At 48.9% G+C, this 19,821-nt stretch overlaps 4 protein-coding genes across 5 annotated transcripts; 2 read left to right on the top strand and 2 right to left on the bottom strand.

The window, feature by feature from the left end:
- Nucleotides 1–1,488: 1,488 nt before the first annotated feature.
- L3040_002877 (uncharacterized protein) lies at nucleotides 1,489–4,623 on the bottom strand (the record flags this gene model as incomplete). Of its 2 annotated transcripts, none has more annotated exons than XM_066155713.1 (7): nucleotides 1,489–1,618; nucleotides 1,678–2,003; nucleotides 2,412–2,751; nucleotides 2,798–3,096; nucleotides 3,142–4,098; nucleotides 4,152–4,520; nucleotides 4,600–4,623. In XM_066155713.1, the coding sequence occupies 7 exons, from the start codon at nucleotides 4,621–4,623 to the stop codon at nucleotides 1,489–1,491; spliced, it is 2,445 nt and encodes an 814-aa protein (XP_066012684.1). The 2 variants fall into 2 exon arrangements, with proteins under 2 accessions (XP_066012684.1, XP_066012685.1); XM_066155714.1 differs by having other exon boundaries at nucleotides 4,152–4,511.
- A 406-nt stretch (nucleotides 4,624–5,029) lies between these two features.
- L3040_002876 (uncharacterized protein) lies at nucleotides 5,030–5,650 on the bottom strand (the record flags this gene model as incomplete). The annotated part of the gene is made up of 3 exons (XM_066155712.1): nucleotides 5,030–5,119; nucleotides 5,206–5,247; nucleotides 5,549–5,650. 3 exons carry the CDS (start codon nucleotides 5,648–5,650, stop codon nucleotides 5,030–5,032), a joined length of 234 nt encoding a protein of 77 aa, XP_066012683.1.
- A 107-nt stretch (nucleotides 5,651–5,757) lies between these two features.
- L3040_002875 (uncharacterized protein) lies at nucleotides 5,758–7,985 on the top strand (the record flags this gene model as incomplete). The annotated part of the gene is made up of 3 exons (XM_007289944.2): nucleotides 5,758–5,916; nucleotides 6,015–6,402; nucleotides 6,451–7,985. 3 exons carry the CDS (start codon nucleotides 5,758–5,760, stop codon nucleotides 7,983–7,985), a joined length of 2,082 nt encoding a protein of 693 aa, XP_007290006.2.
- Nucleotides 7,986–16,138: 8,153 nt separating this feature from the next.
- On the top strand, nucleotides 16,139–17,575 carry L3040_002874 (uncharacterized protein; the record flags this gene model as incomplete). The annotated part of the gene is made up of 4 exons (XM_066155711.1): nucleotides 16,139–16,324; nucleotides 16,511–16,643; nucleotides 16,799–17,262; nucleotides 17,414–17,575. The coding sequence occupies 4 exons, from the start codon at nucleotides 16,139–16,141 to the stop codon at nucleotides 17,573–17,575; spliced, it is 945 nt and encodes a 314-aa protein (XP_066012682.1).
- Between the last annotated feature and the right edge of the window lie 2,246 nt (nucleotides 17,576–19,821).

Below are 19,821 nucleotides of genomic sequence, written 5' to 3'. Positions count from 1 at the left end.
ACGATCTTTCAAGTGAGAGCTTTGTAAACCCGAACGACTCAGATAGATATATTCTGGCAAGCGACGAGGACGCACGACCTTCACCGAGACGAACGCCACGCTTACCATCTACCGTGAGTGCAACCGCCTCCCGAAGGCAGGCCGTAAAGGGCCACGTCAGACCGGCTGGCCGCTTGGTCGCGTCGTCGACCGCCACACCTCTTGAGCGGAATTCTGCGGTTGGGTCTCTGGTTGCGCGGCGGTGCTCTCAGACGCGCAGTACTCGCGTGGGCATTCGGAAAGGGCCATCACAGTGTGGGTTATCGTTGCTGCCAGGGACGAACCCGCTCTCACGCTAGGCGCCAGTGAAATAAATGTAAGAAGGGAGCCAGAAATGGGCTTCCTCGCGCTGGCGCATTCGTTTTGGGTTCAATGAATGATATGTCAGGATTCCATCGCAACCCCCCCCCCCTGAATTATGGACTGAGAATTTGAAGGTTTCTGAAGGCGGCGCAGTCACAGCGTGCTTTTCGGGGCTTTTCAAGTACTACGCCGTCGACTGGTACATGCGGAATCCGGAGAGGAACTCGCGCCCCTGCCTCTCAACATCAAGGGGAGAGGTAATGCCCGTACCTATTAGTCGAGCATTTTTTGATCCCTTCCCCCTAGTGATGTCGCTCCGATCTCGATTTGGTACGTAGCAACGGAATCATCCAAACTTGCGAATATTCGGTTGGCATTGGAGATTCGATAGTATCAACCATCTGCCGAATGCGACGATTCCCTCGCAGTCTATCAAGATGTTTCGTTACATTCTGTAGTAGCACTTGGCTAGCAGTCTTTCTCGCCATCTTTTCCGGATCACTGTGACAGGTCAGTAGGTCATAGTAGGTCTAATAGAGTATAGAAAGTTAGTGACATGCTGGATTGCCCGTCCTCGAGGCCGGCGATCCAAACGTTGTCAGCCCTCCGACGTGCTGGTCTAACGAGACGGTAGGAATGCCGAAGCCCAACCAAGAGTTTTCCTCTCTGAAAGGTAGCCATAGACGTATGCTTACTAGCAGGAACGCACCTGTGCTCGCTGCCTGTGACTGCAACGCGCTCTTGAGTATCTTGTTGGTAAGAAGGAGAGAATAAGACGTTGCTTCACAGTTGTGGTGCGAACCATGGATCGAATACCAAAGCTCAGACGTCTGCGGCTACAGTGAGAGCGCCAGCCTGATTGATGGAACGAACATGATTGCAGCTGGGCAGCTGGTTAGATGGCTGAAGGACTCCATGGCGCTTACAGGACTTGTGCTGGCATTACTCCGTAGCGCCGAAGAACCGAAACACCCAGTTTCAATACCAACCGCTGGAGAGTTGAGACTCCACGCGCCCGTACCATACATAGCCTTCAGGCAGCGATTACCGGATCTAGGTTTCAGTAAGATGCAGCGCAAAACTATATAAATGGCGGTTGCCAGCTGAGATGGGGTACAGCACCTACTTCAAAATATCTCTAAGGCTTTATAACCTTTCCGGGCAATCAATACTCGACGACTTGAAGGCGCAAGCCTTGAATAGCATACCGAAGAGGAAGACGTGCGGGCTGAGCGCAAGGGTTGGATCGTAGATCATCTCGGGGTTTTTGAGTTCGCTTTTGATAAGGGTCAATAAAATAAACGAAGGTAGCTAGAGCAAAGAAAGGGAACGTACATATCTTTTGAGCCGAGATGTCGTTTTGTGAATCCGGGCGTCGGTTTAGCAAAGAGACGAGGACGACCGCTACCATCGGGATTTCGGATCAAGGTCAGCTTTAGGTGTCGATATCGGAGCTCAACGAGAGTCTCCGGTCGATTGCCTGTGATACTCGCAAGCTGACAGAATATGACGAGCTGGACTCGGAGCCATCCGATATTGTAAGTCACCTCGGTCGTAGCTAGAAGGATTCGCGCGAGTTCAGCTAGATCCTCCGCATATATGGTCGCACTCGGCCGCTTTGTGAAATCGAGGTCCTTTTCTACTGCTACGATCTTGACGACCTAAGTATCTAGTTAGCATCAACCACGGCCTTCTTAGAAGAATGTGCGGTAGGAGAGAGAGAGAGAGCCAGATTTAATAATTAAATGGATGGATACGTGGATAAAGAGGAAGATCCTCGACTTCACGAAATGGAAGAACAGACAGGCAAGCAAGTAAGCAGGCGGTCGAAAGGTATGGCTTTTCATGAAAATGGATCAGGATGAAAAACTAGGTAGGTATGCGCGAGCCTTCTTCTATCCGTGACAAAACTTTCATTCAACAAAACACATGTTTATCCCCCGTACCATCGTCAGGAGCAGCGCCATGCCGATCCTGAAAACGCAAAAACTAGAATGGATCGCTGTAGGCAGGCATAATACAAGCTCAAAAAGAAGGCATAATTATCGCTGGCTTCTGGAAGAGCCTACCGAGTTCTGCCGATCATGCGTAGGTCTGCGCTCCCTCCTCTCCCCATCCTGCCCCAGCTTCAGACCATCCAGCCTCTTCTGGTTATCCTCCGTCATTGGGTCCAGCTCGTCAGCCATCTTCGATCGCGATGATGAGACGCTGACCGCGGCTGGGCGGGTACCATTGGCCTTGCTGCGCGAGGCCTGCTCACCAAGAGCCTTCCACTTATTCTCTCGGGCTTTCTCGCGAGCTTCGGCGTTATTTTGGTGTTCAGTGTAGTCATGCGAACAGTCGTCGAACAGCTGGGGGTTGATCTCCATAAAGAGCTTCATGGCATTGTAGACCATACCATGAATTGTCCTGTGGAATGTCAGTAACGACACCGATTCGGAATGGGCCGACATACCTATTCCAATGTCCCTTCGAGTTCTCGTATAAAGGTGCAAACATTATCGGGAGAATAATCTCGACGTTATCGCTGACCAGGTTGCAGAAGTACTCATTGTTCCAAAAGTACAATGCCCGCTCGGCGACTTGGAAGTGGGGACTGGCTACAGATTTGGCGAGTTGGTGGAAGAGGGGCTCTTGGACTTTAGCGAACTCGGCAGGATCCATGACTTCGAAGATATCCTCGACTTCGTTCAGAAACATCACTTCCTTCGTGCTGTTGACCTTGGGCCAATATCGAAGCAGACCAAGCACCACCTGTTTCTGTTAGCTTGACTCCTCAATTCATCGCATATTACATACCTCTTCTGTAAGCGCAGCATCCTTCTCCAGGAATTGAACTATGCAGTACGCAAGTTGAGGGTGATACATGCTCAGACTCTTGACTTTGTGAAGTGGCAGTAACACTCTGGTCAAGAATAGCTTGTGCTCCTCCTTGAGAGGGAGAGCGAAACCGTTGATGATGGAACCAAGGATTTCAAGAAGCTCCGCAATTCCGTTGAATCTTTCCGTCTCGTACACGAACTGGAAGAACACGTTGTTGATAGATCTCCTAATATATGACCGGAGGTTGAGGAACTTTCCATAGATTCTGTGGAGAGTTGTCTTCAGAAAGTCGCGCTCACGGGGATCCTCAGAGTCGAATAGCTCGAGAAGTTGCAGGACGAAACTGTGATCGATGTATGCCTTGGCAATATTGGTATTGAAGTCTTGGCTCTCGATGAATCTCAAGAAGAACTCGTAGACGACCTGTATGTGGGGCCACGCCACCTCAAGAACTGGCTCGTCTTCTTCTGGATCGAAGGCTTCCCCCTGGGGATTCATCGGAGGTGGAATGGGTCGGAAGAGGTTCTTACTGAACATGTCCACAACCCTTGGGTACATTGCCTCCGTAATGACCTGTCTGTTGTTGGCCACATAGTCCAACAACTCGTGCAGTGCCAATCTCTTAATCTCCTTGGACTTCATGTCTCCGCTAGCATCGTTGAAGTCGAATATGACGTTGCACTGATCGATTTTCTGCATGAACAGATCTTGTCGGCGGTTTGGCGGTACTTCATGGAAGCCGGGCAGCTTCTCGAGTTCTCGTTGTGGAGAAATATCGAATCGGGAGGAGTGCTGTCTCTTGGGGGTTCTGATTCCTTCAGGGACATCCTTTGGGGTTGTTTGTAAACGGTCGAACATCAATGATTTCTGTCCCGCTTTCGGGGGGGCGAGATCGTGTGGCATCGTCTCGGCTGAGCCTGGGGGAGGGATATGCTATAGACAGTCAATTTGACGTACATTTTGGGTTAGCTAGGAGGAAAGCTTACGGGAGCACTCGGGCTAATGACCACACTTGGAGGCAGTCCATGCCGAGTTGGAGTTCCGGGTCCGCCAGCACTTGGTGAACCACCTCCCATGGCATTGAACCGATCTGGAGCCACAAGGCCGGGGTTTAAAGACACTCCTCCAACTTGTGGAAGAGGACTGGATAACGCATTCGGCCCACCATCACTAGGGAGGGGCTTGTTTCTTGGGTCGTTCAGCGCAGTTGTTGAAGAGGAAGGTGTTGTTATAGGAGATTGGGCAGCTTCTCTAGACGATCCAGCTTGCGACGGGGACGAGCTTCCATCTTTCGATTCCTTATTCTTGGATTTGGAAGATTTGTTTGGGTCTTTTGCGCGCGAGAGCTGCTCATGCTGGTTGGGTTAGCATAGTGGTCATTAAAATCAGCGTGCGGCTGCAGCGCTTGCCTGATAAAATTGCAGGAACACTTACAACCCTCTGCCTAAAGCCTTTCATCTTGAGCGTCGGTTGGGGTCTTTGATTCTAATTATGTGATTCAATAGGCCGCACAGTGTTCCCAGAACCCCAGCAGATCAGACCGCCGTGAGAGAGAGACACAAATGGCTGTTGGCGGCGGCGTATTCGGAAGTCGGGCAATGGCATAGAAAGGTATCCGACCGGTTGCAGGTTGGGAAATAGAGGTATTCTGAAGTTGAGATGAAAAGGAGCGCGTCGCGAGCGCAAAATGGAGAGGAGCTCGTGGGATCCAAGGAAGTTTGAGGTCTGTTGCCGGCGCCGACTGGTGGTGGAAGTGCGGGTCGGGCTGGGCCGTTTGTTGACCTCTCAAGCTCGAGCACGAGGCTGAGCGTAGAGAGAGAGGGTGGCGACCGCGGATACGCTGTCAGGGCCTTTTTTACTATCCTTACACGTCGATAAATCGTATGCCTGCGAGGTATTCGCCGCTGGAATCGAGTCGACGGTGAGGTTGCGTTGCTGTCGCGCTTGGAGGGATCTGCATTAAGAGAAGTGCTGGTCAGCGCACTGGCCTGGCCGTAATGTAAATAACAATCCAACGCCCACGAAAGGGTACGCACGTACCAGACAATCACAGCAGCTCTGAATCCGAATAGCCTCGTTCTTCTGACTGTTGTAAACTCGTGCACGATACGGTGCTAATGGGCTCGGGCGGTGGATAGGATGGAATACCGCCCGCTCTCTGAGTGAGTAAGACTCAACAAGAAAGCCCACGCGTCCGGCTCCAGCTCAAGGTTGTGGGGCAGAAATGAGGCAGTGGATGCAAAGGTGAAGAAAGGTTCGATTCCAGTCGATAATACTGAACGGGGCAATGGGCGACGGCGACGATGACGGTGAGGGTGACGGCGACGGCGACGACGAGGACGAGCGGGCGGGTAGCGTTCGATCCAACTACTCCCGAACTGACTGGCCTGGCCTGGCTGCCATTCCCCTCCCCTCCACTCCAGGCCCCTACGCTAGGACCAAACTGGTCTAGCAATATGTCACGTGATTTGTTAGTGCCAAGCATTGGATCTTGCTTAGAAGCTGTCCGCTAAACATCTCGAAGCAAAACAACATACATCGACAACCTCTGCAAGCATCCTCGGGAAATCTACGGGTATTTCTCTGGTCAAGATGCCCGTCCTAAATAGAGGCCCTGCTTCCAGGAAGCCAACGACCGCACCGATTTATCAAATCGCCCCAAGAGAGATAACCGCCGTCGAGCATCCTATGATCGTCCAAAACCTGGACAAAGCTATGAAAACATTTGGTAGAAACCGGCCTTTCAAGAGGGCAAGTCTTCCCACCCAGCCCTAGATCACGCGGATTGTATTAGTCTCGTGACTAGTGATAAAAGTGCCCCCTGATATTCAACCACTCACACATCTCAGATATTGGACTCGGTCGACCCTGAGGAGAGCATCCCGCTCTACATCCGCCATGAAGATCCAATGTGCGTTCCAATCTTGTCTCGTAACGCTCCGACGAACAACGTTCTTCTCAAGATCACCGTTCCAAAGCGGACAGGACGAAAGCGCAAGAGAGGCTCACAGGAACCATACGCAAATGGCAATGTTGCAAATGCTTCTACAGATTCCCCCTTGGATACCACACCCAGCCTCGCCACTCAGCCTTCTGTCTCAAATCCACCGGCAGATACGTTACGATCTCATTCGAGAATGGACAATCCTTCCCAGCTTTTGCGAAAACTCAAGGACAATGTGGGTAAGTATCAAGTTGAGGCAGTGGGCGAGGTTCGACAAACTCATCGATTCCGAGGTGAGTAGTATCCGTGTACGCCCTTAGCTTGTCACTAATGGTCACGAGGGATGGCCGATTTCCATCAGTCTACGAGTCATACGGAGTTCATTCCAAAATTCGAAGACACAATGCTCACGGGCCGGCTCGAAGAAATGCGTAAGTTCAAGTTCAATCCCAGCAAAGGCTGGAAGACCAACGAGGAACTGGTACCGCCCCCGATAATGTCGAGTCACGCTTTACCTTTCAACTGGGGGTGGCATCAAGCTTCACAGATCGAAGAAACGCTGGATGAACACGGCAAGCCAAAACTCCTGAACAAGTCCAAACCAGGAAGAGGAGGTGTGCAGTATCTTGGCTGGGATGTCGATAGCGTACCTAGCGGACCAGATCGGGTGCCGGAGGATTCAGATGAGCTCCATCTGTTGATAGGCAAGCTGAAGGAGGCGCTGGCAGAGAGGCCGATTTGGACTAGGCGCTCCTTGGCAAACCGTATCGGAGGAAATACCGGGCTCTACCTATTCAAGCAAGCTCTCCCCTTTGTCGGCTACCAATTCCGAGGCGGCCCATGGCGAGATGCCCTCATCAAATTTGGTCTCGATCCACGAGCCGACCGCAAGTATCGCGAGTACCAAACATTCTTCTTCCAGATTATTGCAGAGGATGAAAAGATCCAGGGCGCACCATGGTTAGACTCCCGCCAAAACTACACCAACATGTCGAAATTGAGAGGAGTGCAAATGGCTAGCGAAGGATCTCATGTTTTCGACGGGAAGAAGTTGACTCTCGACGGGAAGATATGGCAGGTCTGTGACATTAAGGTTCCCATTCTACAGCGTCTCATGGAAAATGCGCCTTACCGCGAGGTGTGCGAGCCGGAAACTGATGGTTGGTACTGCAACGGCACTATCGCTAAGTTCAAAGCTATCATGAAGACGACTCTCATTGCTATCAGATCTCAGCGTGCTATTCCAGATGAGGCATTCGCAGAGACTCTCAAAATCCCGGATGTAGTCTCAGGTCGATTAAGCAAGCAGATATCAGTGCCGCTACCGGACCTAGGCATCTCGAAGGCTGACCTTGATGACATTCAGAAGAAAGTAACGTTGAAACCCACTGAAGCAGAAGGTACCGTCAAATGGGAGATGCTCAAGAAAAGCCACAAGTATCGAGCTGAGAGGATCAAAAAATTCGTCATGCCAAACCTGCCTGGCGCAAAGAAGCCCCGCCTTTCAACGCCAAAACAAGACCCCAAGTTGACGAAACTGCAGCGGAAAAAGATAAAGCCTGAAGTCGATAGACAGGTTGATCCAGCGGCAAAAATTGGAGGTCAAGATGTTGCGACGGGTGAACCAAGTGCCGGCGATCAACTATCGACCAGCAACGAGGATGGAGGGGAGAATGTCGTTGAAGGAGGTGGAGCAGCCGGACCTGAAGAAAAGGGTGACAGGAACAGAGGCAACGGAGATGATTCGCAACTCAATGACACAAATACCCCAGACGCGGACGTTGAAGGCGAGGATGAAGAGGCAGAAGAGAGCGAGAATAGGCGAGATGAATTCGCAGACAGTGACGAAGGCGACTCCGGAGCGACCATGATTTAGAAGTTAACGATTTCCGCAGCGCAAAGAAGGCTCTACCATCAGGGAATTGATGTAGGGACTGGCAATGGGGGTTACAAAGACAAGTGGGAGAGCAACAATATGCAGAGATTGCCTGGGGGGGATTCCTTTCATCGTTGCACCAAAATGATAATACCCCTTCTTAGTTCTTGATCCTGTAGCACAAGCTTTCTGATCATCAAACCACGAATTTAGCACGAGACCTCATCACCACACGAACTAGCTTTGTCTGCTGGAAGCCTCGCCATTTTACTTTCGCGTGCTGTGTATATACCCATGGGACTCTCCACCTTTGTTTATTCTTCGGCCCTCGTTTGTTCTCGATAATTACCCTCCCCCCTCGGGAACCCATCACCATGCCCACAATGGATCCTCGCTTCAATACAAACATCCCAAAACCCAATCTTAAACTCTTTGCGTATCCTCGTCGCTGTCGTCGAAGGGTAAGACGCTGGGTGGGAGCTCTGCTTTGAATTACATGGGTTATCACCAGTAGGTAAACCTGGGTTCTGAGAACTATAGATTAGCTCTTATATACCTACCAGGGGCTCAATCGACTCCTATCAAGTGTGGGCGAATGATGTGGGCGATGAAAGTTACACATTCGAGAACTTGACGCCTTACTTCCAACGCTTAGCCTATTTCACGCCGCCAGATACCAGACGCGATTCGCGAATATCACACCTGGTTATAATCCCTCGGCCTTCAACGATTCACTAAATGGAACACCTCAGTCTCTTACTTGAAGTGGTCAGATGCCGTCGCTAGCTGGTTCAAGAATGGATTTGCAGCTGTGGGCATTTCCGCTAGCCACGATGAGTTTTCGTCCGGGTATCTGAAAGGCTCGAATTCCAACCGAGTACACTGAAATCCCGTGAATGAGCACAGATTCTAGTCTCAGACCAGCTGCCTGCACCGAGCCATAGATACTACGACCTTGCAAGTATACACGCACACCATGGCCAGAGGATGCTCTTCTCGTCAGATAAACCCGCGACTGGAGTCCAGGTGAAACAAGGCGATCACTACTACACGTTGTCAGCCACCAAAGAAGCCATCCTCTCAGCCGGCGCTCTCCGGTCACCCAAGCTCCTCATGCTGTCGGGCCTTGGCCCAACCCAAATACTCTCAGGTGTAGACATTTCCTGTCATCTCGCAGCTTTGCGGCCTGGGCCAAAACACGTGGGATTACATCCCATTCGGAACTACCGACCTGGTAACCCGCAATCTCGTCCTCGCCCGCCATGTCCGGCGTCGTGGCCGGGCCGGAGTTCGCGCCTGGGAAGAACGTTGCTACGGACGGCGAGACTGGGTGGTGTATATAACAGGGAGACGGCGATACAGCCTCACCATGCGAGCTGTACGTGTACGGTAGGGATGGCGGAGGATACCGTAGTCTGGCTGTTGTCGACTCCAGGGCGGGGGTTTATGGAGTGCGGAGGCTGGGAGTTCGTGGATGCGAGCGCATCTGCGCTGTTGCCGCCTGGTTCATCCGCCAAGCACTGTGTATGCGCCGGCGGGAAAGACTGCAGGCGATATCAAGCGTAGGAGATGACGTTAGAGTCTAGAGGCGTTTGGCCGTGACTCTATCAGCTTGGACATATTTGCTTGCCATTTCACTCCGCTACGGATGATGACCTCGACGTTCTCCGAATGCCTTCAAAAGATGTAATATCCCTGGAGTCCTTTCCGATTTTACGGGCTGGGGTCGAGTCGGGGCTGTTTGTTACTCAGTCACTCAAGTCCAATGTGCTGAAATTTTCCTCTTTCTCTGTTTGATATATCAGTCATCAGAGTATCCGCTCTTGAGTAGTCAAGCCTGCTTCTCTGCATCCCCCCCCCCCCCCCCCCCCCCCCCAAAAAAAAACTTTACTGCGAAGCAAACTAGTCAATCTAATACCGAGTCTGATTATCTGAATAGACATCTGAGATCTCCCGGCATAGCGAAATGCTAGCAGGCCCCAAGCAAAGATATGTAGTCAGGCTACCCTAATCCCATCACCAGCTGTGAACCGCTCGCACCGAGGATCGCCGCAGAAACGAGTCCGTCAACTGCGTACTGGGGCGGACAACATCATTCTTTTCCGATCCGTAGACGGCTTTCGGACCCTGGGCATCTCACTCACTCTGTCAATCTCTCTACTAGCATGGAAAAATCCTCGGCTGGTACCCAACAGATCAAAGTGCAGAATGCGTCGTGGCTGGAACCTGATTTCTTGAAGGAGTTATACCGTAAGCTTTATTTAATTTAATCCAGATAAAGATCTATGCTTTTTATACATCTCTATTCCCAAGCGGGGACGACCACTATCGTGGATAGAAAAGTAGGAATAGCTATTTGATCGTTTTTTTTTTTTCAACCCGAGACCCGTGATCTCAGAACAGAATATGGACAATCCCGGCTAACCAATCCCATGGTAGATATCTGCCGGCAGAGGCCATCTCAGCAATCTATATCCGGAGTTCGTTAAAGTGGAGTCTACTAGTTCGCAATTTAGATCGTGATCTGCATCCCAAACCGTGGCGGGAAGAGAACCGGTAGGCGTAAGATGAGAAAATCTTGTTTACGAGATGAAAACAGCGCTCGCTTAATTCAGGGGGTATTATTACGGCACCCTTGGTTCTTTAATTCTACTTATTGTTGTGTGCTTTTCAGGTGCTATTCTCAACTTGTCATTCCGATGCGCGTGCTGAATCTCGGATGTTAGTTCGGGGCTTCGTGTACCGGTAGCTGTAGTAGATGTAGTAGGTATGTGCAGTATGCGTTATGTGAGACAGGTGGCCCGGAATGAAACAGCTCCACGTCCTCCCACGTGAGGGAGTACCGGTAGCTTATGAATTGTTCACGAGTAGAGCACATCCATAGTTCGGGTGAGGTTTAGGTTTTAAAAATCTACGCGAGCTATGGATGAGCTCTAGTAGTGTACAATGGATGAGGTTGTTCCCGGTCCTCCATGTCCAATGTCCGCGTAATCCCTGTGTTTAAGTCGTTGGTTATCATTGACGGGACTATGCTGCGATTTATAAATTCGACGGGGCTATAATTGGACAGATGCCTTCCTTGCAGCTTTACAAGAGTGGAAGATTTATACGTCGACACGCTTGGTACTATTCGAGACATGGACGAAATCAGGACAGTTCCTCTTTCGTACCTCTTGTGGAGTTACCGCATGCTCGACAAAGCAGCACCCTTTATATGCTCTGGGGTCGTCCGTCACCTCTACGTACGTGCAGCCTACCGCATACATTTCCTTGCTGTATGTACATTGCGGGCACGCGATGCAAAGATTTGCGTACTTCCATTCTCCTGTATCCCTTTCCTTGCGCTGCGCTTTTATACCTAGACCGTGGGTGACACTCTGATCATCACATCTCGCTTGGCCTTCGATGCGGACCTTACGAGAGCGGAGAAGCGTGATTTGTGCAGTTCGAAGTATACCTACACTTGTGTCCTCTTGCGTAGAAGAAAGAGTCTTGCTCGCTTGCGTCAACGAAGAATCATCCCCCTGGGTTAGACTGGCTGATGCGTGTGCTCGACGTCGGGATCTTATACCTTTCACCAAGGACCAACAATAATGACGGCACTGAGCTAGGTACTAGATCCATGAAGCCTTCAGGCGCTCCATCTACCGGTATACATGCTGTTAATGACTACCCTCGTCGGAGTCTATTACAGAGCGCCTGAATAGACCAATTATCCCAGGAACTTATCAAATCTGAATCTAGAAACAAGTACTTATGGTTGCATATAACTTGGAAGCTTAGCACGGGGTATATAGCCAGGGCTTTAGGAGGAAACGGTAGGATTGGATGGGAATAGAGTTCACACCGCGGCGCGCGTGCTCTGGACGCACGAGGTTGCAATCTCTTCTTCAGAGGTGGACGCGCAAATAGCAACCCCAGTTCTGACGTAGGGCCAGAGGTGCTTCTACTGTTGTTTCCCCTGACCGCGGGAATGGGTTCCGAAATCTTAAAAGTCAATACTGATTGAAGAGAGGGGTGGAACTGATGTGATATCGCTAGGTAACATGCAATCAGTAGGGTGAGGGACGGACTGTATCGTGCGTCAGAAAATCCTTTGATGGTGTCGAAGACTTGCTTGTGTTTGCTGTTCATTCTCGGCTCTATTCCTGTCGTCGTGATTGAACTAGAGGGCTAGGATGCTCTTGTGCTGGTGTTCGTTCGTCGGCGGCGCGTGTTTTCTGGTCTCGGTATGTATGTATGTATGTATGTATGTATGTATGTATGTATAAAGGCTTGGATAGGGAGGAGGATCGCCTGAATATATGCTGGCTTTCTGTATGTACTGCACTAGGAGAAAGGGGGAGAGTAACGATAGGGCTGTGCGGGAGCAGCCGCTGCTATTGACTGGGATCGGGGAGGAGCAGTTATAGTAGTAATTGTGACTACCGGTAGGCGAATGATGAAAGAGAGGGCTCGCCATCTGCATTCGTTTATCTGGACGGATGTAAAAAGGTTGTTATTATTGAGCGAATTGCAGCGATATATATATATATTTCCTTGAGCATTCTCGCTCCCGCTTATAAGTATCCTCGTATATTGCGAGTTTCGATACTTTATATACTTTTTTCGACCGTGATCAGAAGATTATGGTTCACGCGAACAAAGTGAGTGCAAGTGACTTTGCTTGAAACCAAATAGGTAAATATATAAAAGGCGAGCGATCTAAACTTGGAGGAACAGAGAGCAGAGAAAAAGAATGTTGATTGCTATTTATAGTTTGATTTGAAAGATGAAATCTCGATAGTAGCAATACAAATGCCTCTTTGCTCCTCCGGATGCCGACTTGCGTATATCTACCTCAAAGTACGTGACCATCGCATCAACCGATTATCGCTCGGTTCAAAAGCGGCTGTCATGGGTGAATACTCTTTCTTCCTAGGTGGGTGTAAGTATTTAGATTCCCGATCACGGAGGCATCTGTCTTGGCCGGCGCCAAACTGCAACGCTGACGGGTATGCAGGCATACAGAGAACATCCAGAGTATGCAGAGTAAAGGATACGGAAGGAGAAACGCTGTACCTCCGTATACGAGACTTGGATGACGATAATTCGAACGTATTTCGTTTGTAGGAAAAGACGGGAGTAAGACTGAATAGACGAGAGGGCCCTGGATGGAATGTGAGTAGGTTCTTGCTATAATTTGGATGTATATATATAAGAGAGGAGAGGAGAGGAGAGGAGAGCAGAGGAAAAGAGAGGTTCAAAGATGCAATTGACCAAGCCTTTTGGCCCTCTGCACACAACAGCCGATTCACTCCCACGCAACCTCCGGCAGCATCTCCTCCTGACTCGTGAGTCCAGGTCCGGACCCACAACCGCGTTGAATGGATTCTGAGTTTCACTAGATCGCCCTGAGGCCAAATCTAGGTGTAGCGAAGTGCACAGAGCCTGTTGGCTTCGGAAGAGAGACGGGACGAGGATTTGGGCATGCCAACTTGCCAGAATACTACTTCTAGTTTGATACTGTGGATGAAAGTGATGGTGGAGAGCTTTAGCAGAATTCTGCAGGTCGACTTGCAAGTGGAATCTGCAGGTTTCCGCTCCTTTGAGAAGGGAGCCCCGAAACTCTAACCTCTCGATGAAAACTCTAACGTTTTTATTGGATCGAAGCTACCTACATCCAGAAGAGCGAGCAGGTAGTAGTAGGTGCACGTCGTGCAAACCACGAGCAAGTTGAGATCTCTTCTCAACTCGGTTAGGTTGCTGGACTATTGTCTTACTAATTTTCCGACGGAGTACCTACAAAGGATCTCAATCTCAACGACCAGTGGGCTAAACGACAAGTGGGCTACATCGAATTCGAATGGAGCTGAAAAGTACGGCATTACGGAGAGTATAACAGCTTTTAGCTCACTTTGGCTTACTCAGAGCTTTCAGTGCCCCCCATACAACAAATAGCTTTCTTTACCTCTCTGGTAATAGTGTTATGCAACGCCCCTTGCACAAAACCTGCCAAAATTCACTTCACTTGCAGATTTCTGCTAAAGCTCTCTACAGTAGTAAGTAGCATCATGATCAAGTGAAGGAGGAAATGCCAACCACAGCTTTACGGAGGTACAGTAGTCATGTTCTCCGACCCCCTGGGGAAACTAGCTGAATCGAGGAATACCTTTACGGTCCCCCGCTTCGTATCGCTGAACGCGTCATGCGTACAGTATCAAAGTACTGCTCGATCAAGCTATTTTCCGTAGTGGGTCGGAAAAGCTAACCGCTGTACCTCCGAATCCCCTTCCAACCACAGATCCTTATCAGATTCTCCCAAATCCTGAGCAGGGATTCGTTATCAGATTTTCTTAAATCCTTAACAAGGATCCCTTATCAGATGCTCTTAAACTCTTATCGGTTTCGTAATCGACAAGGAATCCTTATCAGATTCGTAAGTGACCAGGATTTCTCATCCACTAGGGACGGTACCGGTAGGTATCAATCTTCGTAATCGCGCTCATTATCACTATCCCGTGAACTTCACCTGAGGCGCCTGAGTAACAAGGGACATGCCTTCAGCTCTGAATCGAGATTTTCTAAATCAAACACCACCACGATCTCTGATTTATTCCTGATTCCATGGCACGCTGTGACGATATGATAGATGAAAAGTGTAAGACTTTTCTAGAAAAAGTTTGAAGCTCTTCGCGATGACATTGAGTTTTGAGCGCGGTCAATAAGTACAGTACTTTGACGCGCAGCACACGTTCTACCAGTAGAGGAGGTTGACGACCCTGGCCCCTCTACTAAGCGAGGTGGGGCTGGGAACGGGACTCACGAAGAAAAAGAAAAAAAAAAAAAAAAAAAAAAAAAAAAAAAAAAAAAAAAAACAAGGTACAAACAAACACAGCATACTATCTACCATACAGTCAGTACGATAGGATACATGTACCGGTAGCGATGTCTGTAGCAAGTGAGACGAAGTACATTCGCAACACGATGAAAAACATAGCTAGCACCAAGAGAGAAGAGAGGTAAATCCTGTAGACACATACGAAGCGTGCGAGCTAGTTAGTACACATAATAACCTGTAATCAAAAATCAAAAATAACCCCCCACCCCCTTCCTCCGCCTTTTACATACTGTATATAGATGCATAGATGCATGGCACGGCGTGGCACGGCAGACCATGTACGGCATGTACCGTCCGTACCACGATCCCACGCTCTGCCGTTGCCAATTCTCTTCAATATTTGGTGATTAGGTTTTTATGCGGTCGGTGGTCTGTTTGTTGCGGCTGCAGCGCTCGCTCGCTTGGACGTGTCACTCATGTACAAGCTGTGTACGGGTATAGGGACGTAGTACGGTAGATGACATGGCACGCAGTTCCTCGTCTCGCTTGCGGGCCCGACTCCACCTGTGTGGCCTTGGGACGGAGATGGATCGGATGCAGGTCAATGAATAGGTGGAGGGGGAGTAGTCAGTAGTCAGTAGTCAGTAGTAAGTAAATAGTACTGATTTGCGTCCAAGGTGGAGGGGAATGAAGAGAAGGGAAGGGTAAGAGATTTCTCCACCACCTAGTATTCACTACTGTATCTCCGCCCCCATTCCCGCCTTATTACCATCAATCACACTTTCTCACTGGTCCCTGGTAACACTCTCTTCGTCATTTTGCATACGATACTATACCATGCGATCCTGTACTGTACTGTGCTATTCCAAGCTCTCTTTCATTTCTTTTTCTCTCTTCTTCTTCTTCTTCTTCTTCTTCTTCTCTCTCTCTCTCTCTCTCTCTCTCTCTCTCTCTCTCTCTCTCCCCCCCCCCCCCCCCATACCAACCATCTTGCCGATTGCGGAAAGGTCATCTATCTCTCTGCCCCGGGCCTATACTTCCTCCTCATATTGCTCCATCCATCTGGCTAGCTGGTATATATCTCGTCCACATTATAGCCCAAACCTAAACCCCCACCACTGACTTCACTTGACTGCACTTCCATCCCGAAATAAGAAAAGAAAAGAGAGACCTATATATACCTATGGCATCCCTCTGCTCCGGCCAGCTGCAAGACCGCAAAGATCACAAAGCCAAATTACGAGCCCAGCCCCAGGCCCAGCCCCAGCTCCAGCCCCAAGACCAACCCTCATCCTCATCCTCACCCACATCCCCGCCGGCTCCTCCCACCACGATGTCGAGTACCCCGCCGTCGCCGGGAGACTTGCAGGCCGAGGGCTTGATATCGGAAGTCGTGGATATCTACCAGCAGCTATCAGCGCTCGAGGCAGATCTGAGGCCCTGCACCGTCATCAACGAGCTCTTTGGGAGGCTGGTCGGCCTGAGTATCCAGACCGTCAGCGAGGCTGTGACGAACAAGGTCAGCAAGCAGCAATGAGCTGAAGTGCCTACCTATCTACCTATCTACCTATCTACCCACCCAATGGAAATTCGAGTTCGAGTTCCAGTTCGAGTCCGAGTCCGAGTCCGACTTCGAGTTCAAGCTCCATAGTCTGTCCCGGTCCCAGTTCTGACGTATCATTCTAACCACCCAGTTGCTTTGCAGGTCCTCTCAGATGCACGCGTCGCGTCCATCCTCCCGAAACTGCATCAGATCTGCTCGACAGCAGAATACTACTTGGAGTTCCACTGGGCGAGCTACATCTCAGGAGATGATGCCTCCTCAAGCCCGGAAGAAGGTCAGTCAAGCGGCCACGTCCATCGCCCGTCTTCCATCACCCGAGTCCCCCCCAACCCCATCTGAATCCTCTCTCTCTCTCTTCTTCCCTCTTCCTTTCTTTCTCCTTCCCGCCATCCCAGTCCACAATCTCACAAAACCCGTCTTCCCCAACAGTCCAATCCCGCCTCGAGAAATTCCCCTACTATGGAAACTACACCGACCTCACGCGCATGGAACTCTCCGCCCTCTCCTCCCTCGCCTCGCCCGCCTCCCCCCTCCGAAAATTCGCATTCATAGGCTCGGGCCCCCTCCCCCTGACCAGCCTCTGTATCTGCTCGTCCACGTCCCCCGCCCCCACCACCGTCTTCAACATCGACATCGCCTTACCCGCCATCACCCTCTCCTCCCAACTCAGCCAGCGACTCGGTCCCCACGGGGCGGGAATGTCGTTCACGCACGCCCCCGCCGGGGACAGCAGCACCGACCTGCGCGGCTACGACGTCGTGTACCTCGCGGCGCTCGTGGGCGGCAGCCAGGAAGAGAAGGAGGAGGCGCTGGGCCAGGTGGTGTCGCGGATGAGCGCGGGCGCCCTGCTGGTGGTGAGGAGCGCGGAGAGGTTGCGGCGCTTGATGTATCCTGTAGGTTTTTTTTTTCTTTTCCCCTTCTCTTCCTTTTCCCAACCCCTCCTCCCCGCAAAGAAAAGAAAAAGAAGAAGAAAAAAAAAAAAAAAAAAAAGAATGCAAGAAACCAAAACTAACCCCCTCTCCCCCTCCTCTTCCCCAAATCCAGACCTTCGACCCCACCACCCCGCGCGTCCTGCAGCACCTAGACATCTGCCTCGCAGTGCACCCCTACAACAAGGTCGTCAACTCGGTCATCATCGGGCGCGTCAAGGCCCAAGCCCCAAGAGAAGAGAGGAGGAAGAGCGAGAGAAGAAGTTCAAAGCTATGAACCGTTTCGTTCGTCCCGATTGACCGAACGAACGAACGAACGAACGAACGAATAAATGAGATAAAAACAAACATGAAAAGTAAAAAAATGTGAATAGATAGAAGAAGGATAGAAAGCATCGATGGGAAGAAGAAGAAAAAAAAAAAGAGAGAAACAAAAAAAGAGAGAAAGAAAGAAAGAAAGAAAAAAAAAAACACGACGCGAGGGTATAGAAAGATTTGCATGTACGTAATAGGTACAATACAATACATACTACAATACATACAATTAATGGCATCGGCATCGGCATCGGCATTGGCTTGACTAGGCTTGGCTTGACTTATTACCTAATAAGCTGCTTGGCTTGCTTAGCTTTGCGAGTTGGGCTTCGGGCTATATACCTATATATACTTACTTAGGTACTTACTTACTTAGGTACTTACTTACCTACTCACCTACCAGTAACCCTTCTTCCCCCCCTCCCTCCCTCACGGCATACACATACATACACACACATACACATACCTACCCACACACATACACATACCCACTCACCTACCGTAGTAATTCAGGAGAGAGATGGAACGCTAGCCGTTTAGCGTACTTGGCAAACAAGGGAGATCAATAGTTACGCCGCTCCGAGTAGAACGATATGCGTTCCTTTTATTGAATTGCTTTCTTCGCGATTATAAGTACTAGTACTTCTATTATAAATACTACTTATTTTCAGTTAATTATAGAGCAAGAAAATCTTAACGAAGAATACAGCATTGTTCGTAAGTATCGTATAATTAAGCAAGCTTAAATAAAAAATTACGATTAATTTTTTTTAAATGTTTCTTGCGATCGTAACGGCGATTCCGAACTCTTCGATCTATACCCTTCACTTATATACTCTTTGCAAATTCAACAACCTAACGATATACGCCAACTTGTCGGAGTTGCTATTATTGATCAATACGGAGGCTATAAAGGCTGGGTTGCAATTCTTACAAGAGATCGCGATTATTTAAAAGGGCTTATACAAAGTGGTTGGATCTTGACTTGCGAACCTATCTCTACAAGTTAACGATGGAAAAGGATTGATAGCTTTCAAAGGTCAAGAGAATAGCAACGAGAGAAAGCTATATAGTTAAGAGTAAAAGAAGAAGGAAAACAAGCTGAGACGCTTAAGTGATTAGCTTGCATTAATATCTAGTTTAAATGCTAGTTATTTATCGCTTTCGTAATGCTCGTTTGCATCCTATTCGTTCATATCCGTTGTTATTGCTTTCCATTTATACCTTTGAACTAATTAAGTCGCTTCGGTTCCTATTAATATACTCGATAAAGTAACTTGCTCGTGCAAATAACTTTGAAGTTGCTATTCGTCGCAACTTGGTTTAGCGACCATATCGTCTGTTTCTAGTACTTTGATTAAAGTAGCTTTGTTTCTAGAGATTCCAGTTAAGCTTCGCAATCTTAACGCATTTTTAAGTTGATCGTTCGTTAACCAAGTATACGTTCGTAAAGGCATACTATCTTGCATGATATATTAACCGTTATCGCCGATTTCGAGTATCTTTTCGTGCGCTAATTAATATTGTCTAACTTTTTCATCTGGATTCTAATAATCTCCTACTTCTAAAGAGCCATGAGGGTATCTTTTGATCGCAATTTTATAATCTTCAGATCCATCGGTTAGAAGATAAATGCTTACATTTCGAAAGGACTTCGCGATTAGCTTTGATTTCGTTGTACAAACGAAGTCTTAAGCTTCTCTAGCATTCCAAGTCATTTGAATTCTTTTTTCGGATACAATCCATTTAAAACCGAGCTGTTTTTCTTTCTCTTCAATATAGATCTCCGCTAGTATTACGATAATCTCTTTAAAGATTTTATTAAGAGCGGTGTCGCAAGGTTATAAAAGTCCGGTAGTTCTAAGTGGTATTAACGATACGAGAACGTATGCCTCGCGAAGAAGTTGGAAAAGCTCTAGCGATTTATGAAAGCTTATAGTATCTATAGTTAAGAAAACTGGCTTTTTAGCAATAGGTTTAGTACTAGGAATAAACTCTTCCTTAGCCTATTGCATCATAAGTTCTCCGTTATTCCAAGCTTTCTCGTTGAATTCCACGATAACTCTCGGATCGTATAAATGTTGCTTAGCTTTTAAAATCTTCTTAACATCACTTTCTCTTTTAAAAATGATTTTTGGCTTTAATTTGCTGAGTTTGCTACTAGCACAAGGATACAAATTAATAGTCGCTTGCCGAAGATTCCATCTC

Source organism: Drepanopeziza brunnea, assembly GCF_022702325.1.
Source record: "Drepanopeziza brunnea f. sp. 'multigermtubi' strain 214-2 chromosome Unknown ctg3, whole genome shotgun sequence".
Taxonomy (NCBI): Eukaryota; Fungi; Ascomycota; class Leotiomycetes; order Helotiales; family Drepanopezizaceae; genus Drepanopeziza; species Drepanopeziza brunnea.
Note: the sequence above shows the minus strand (reverse complement) of the source record. Positions and strands in the feature narration are given on the sequence as shown.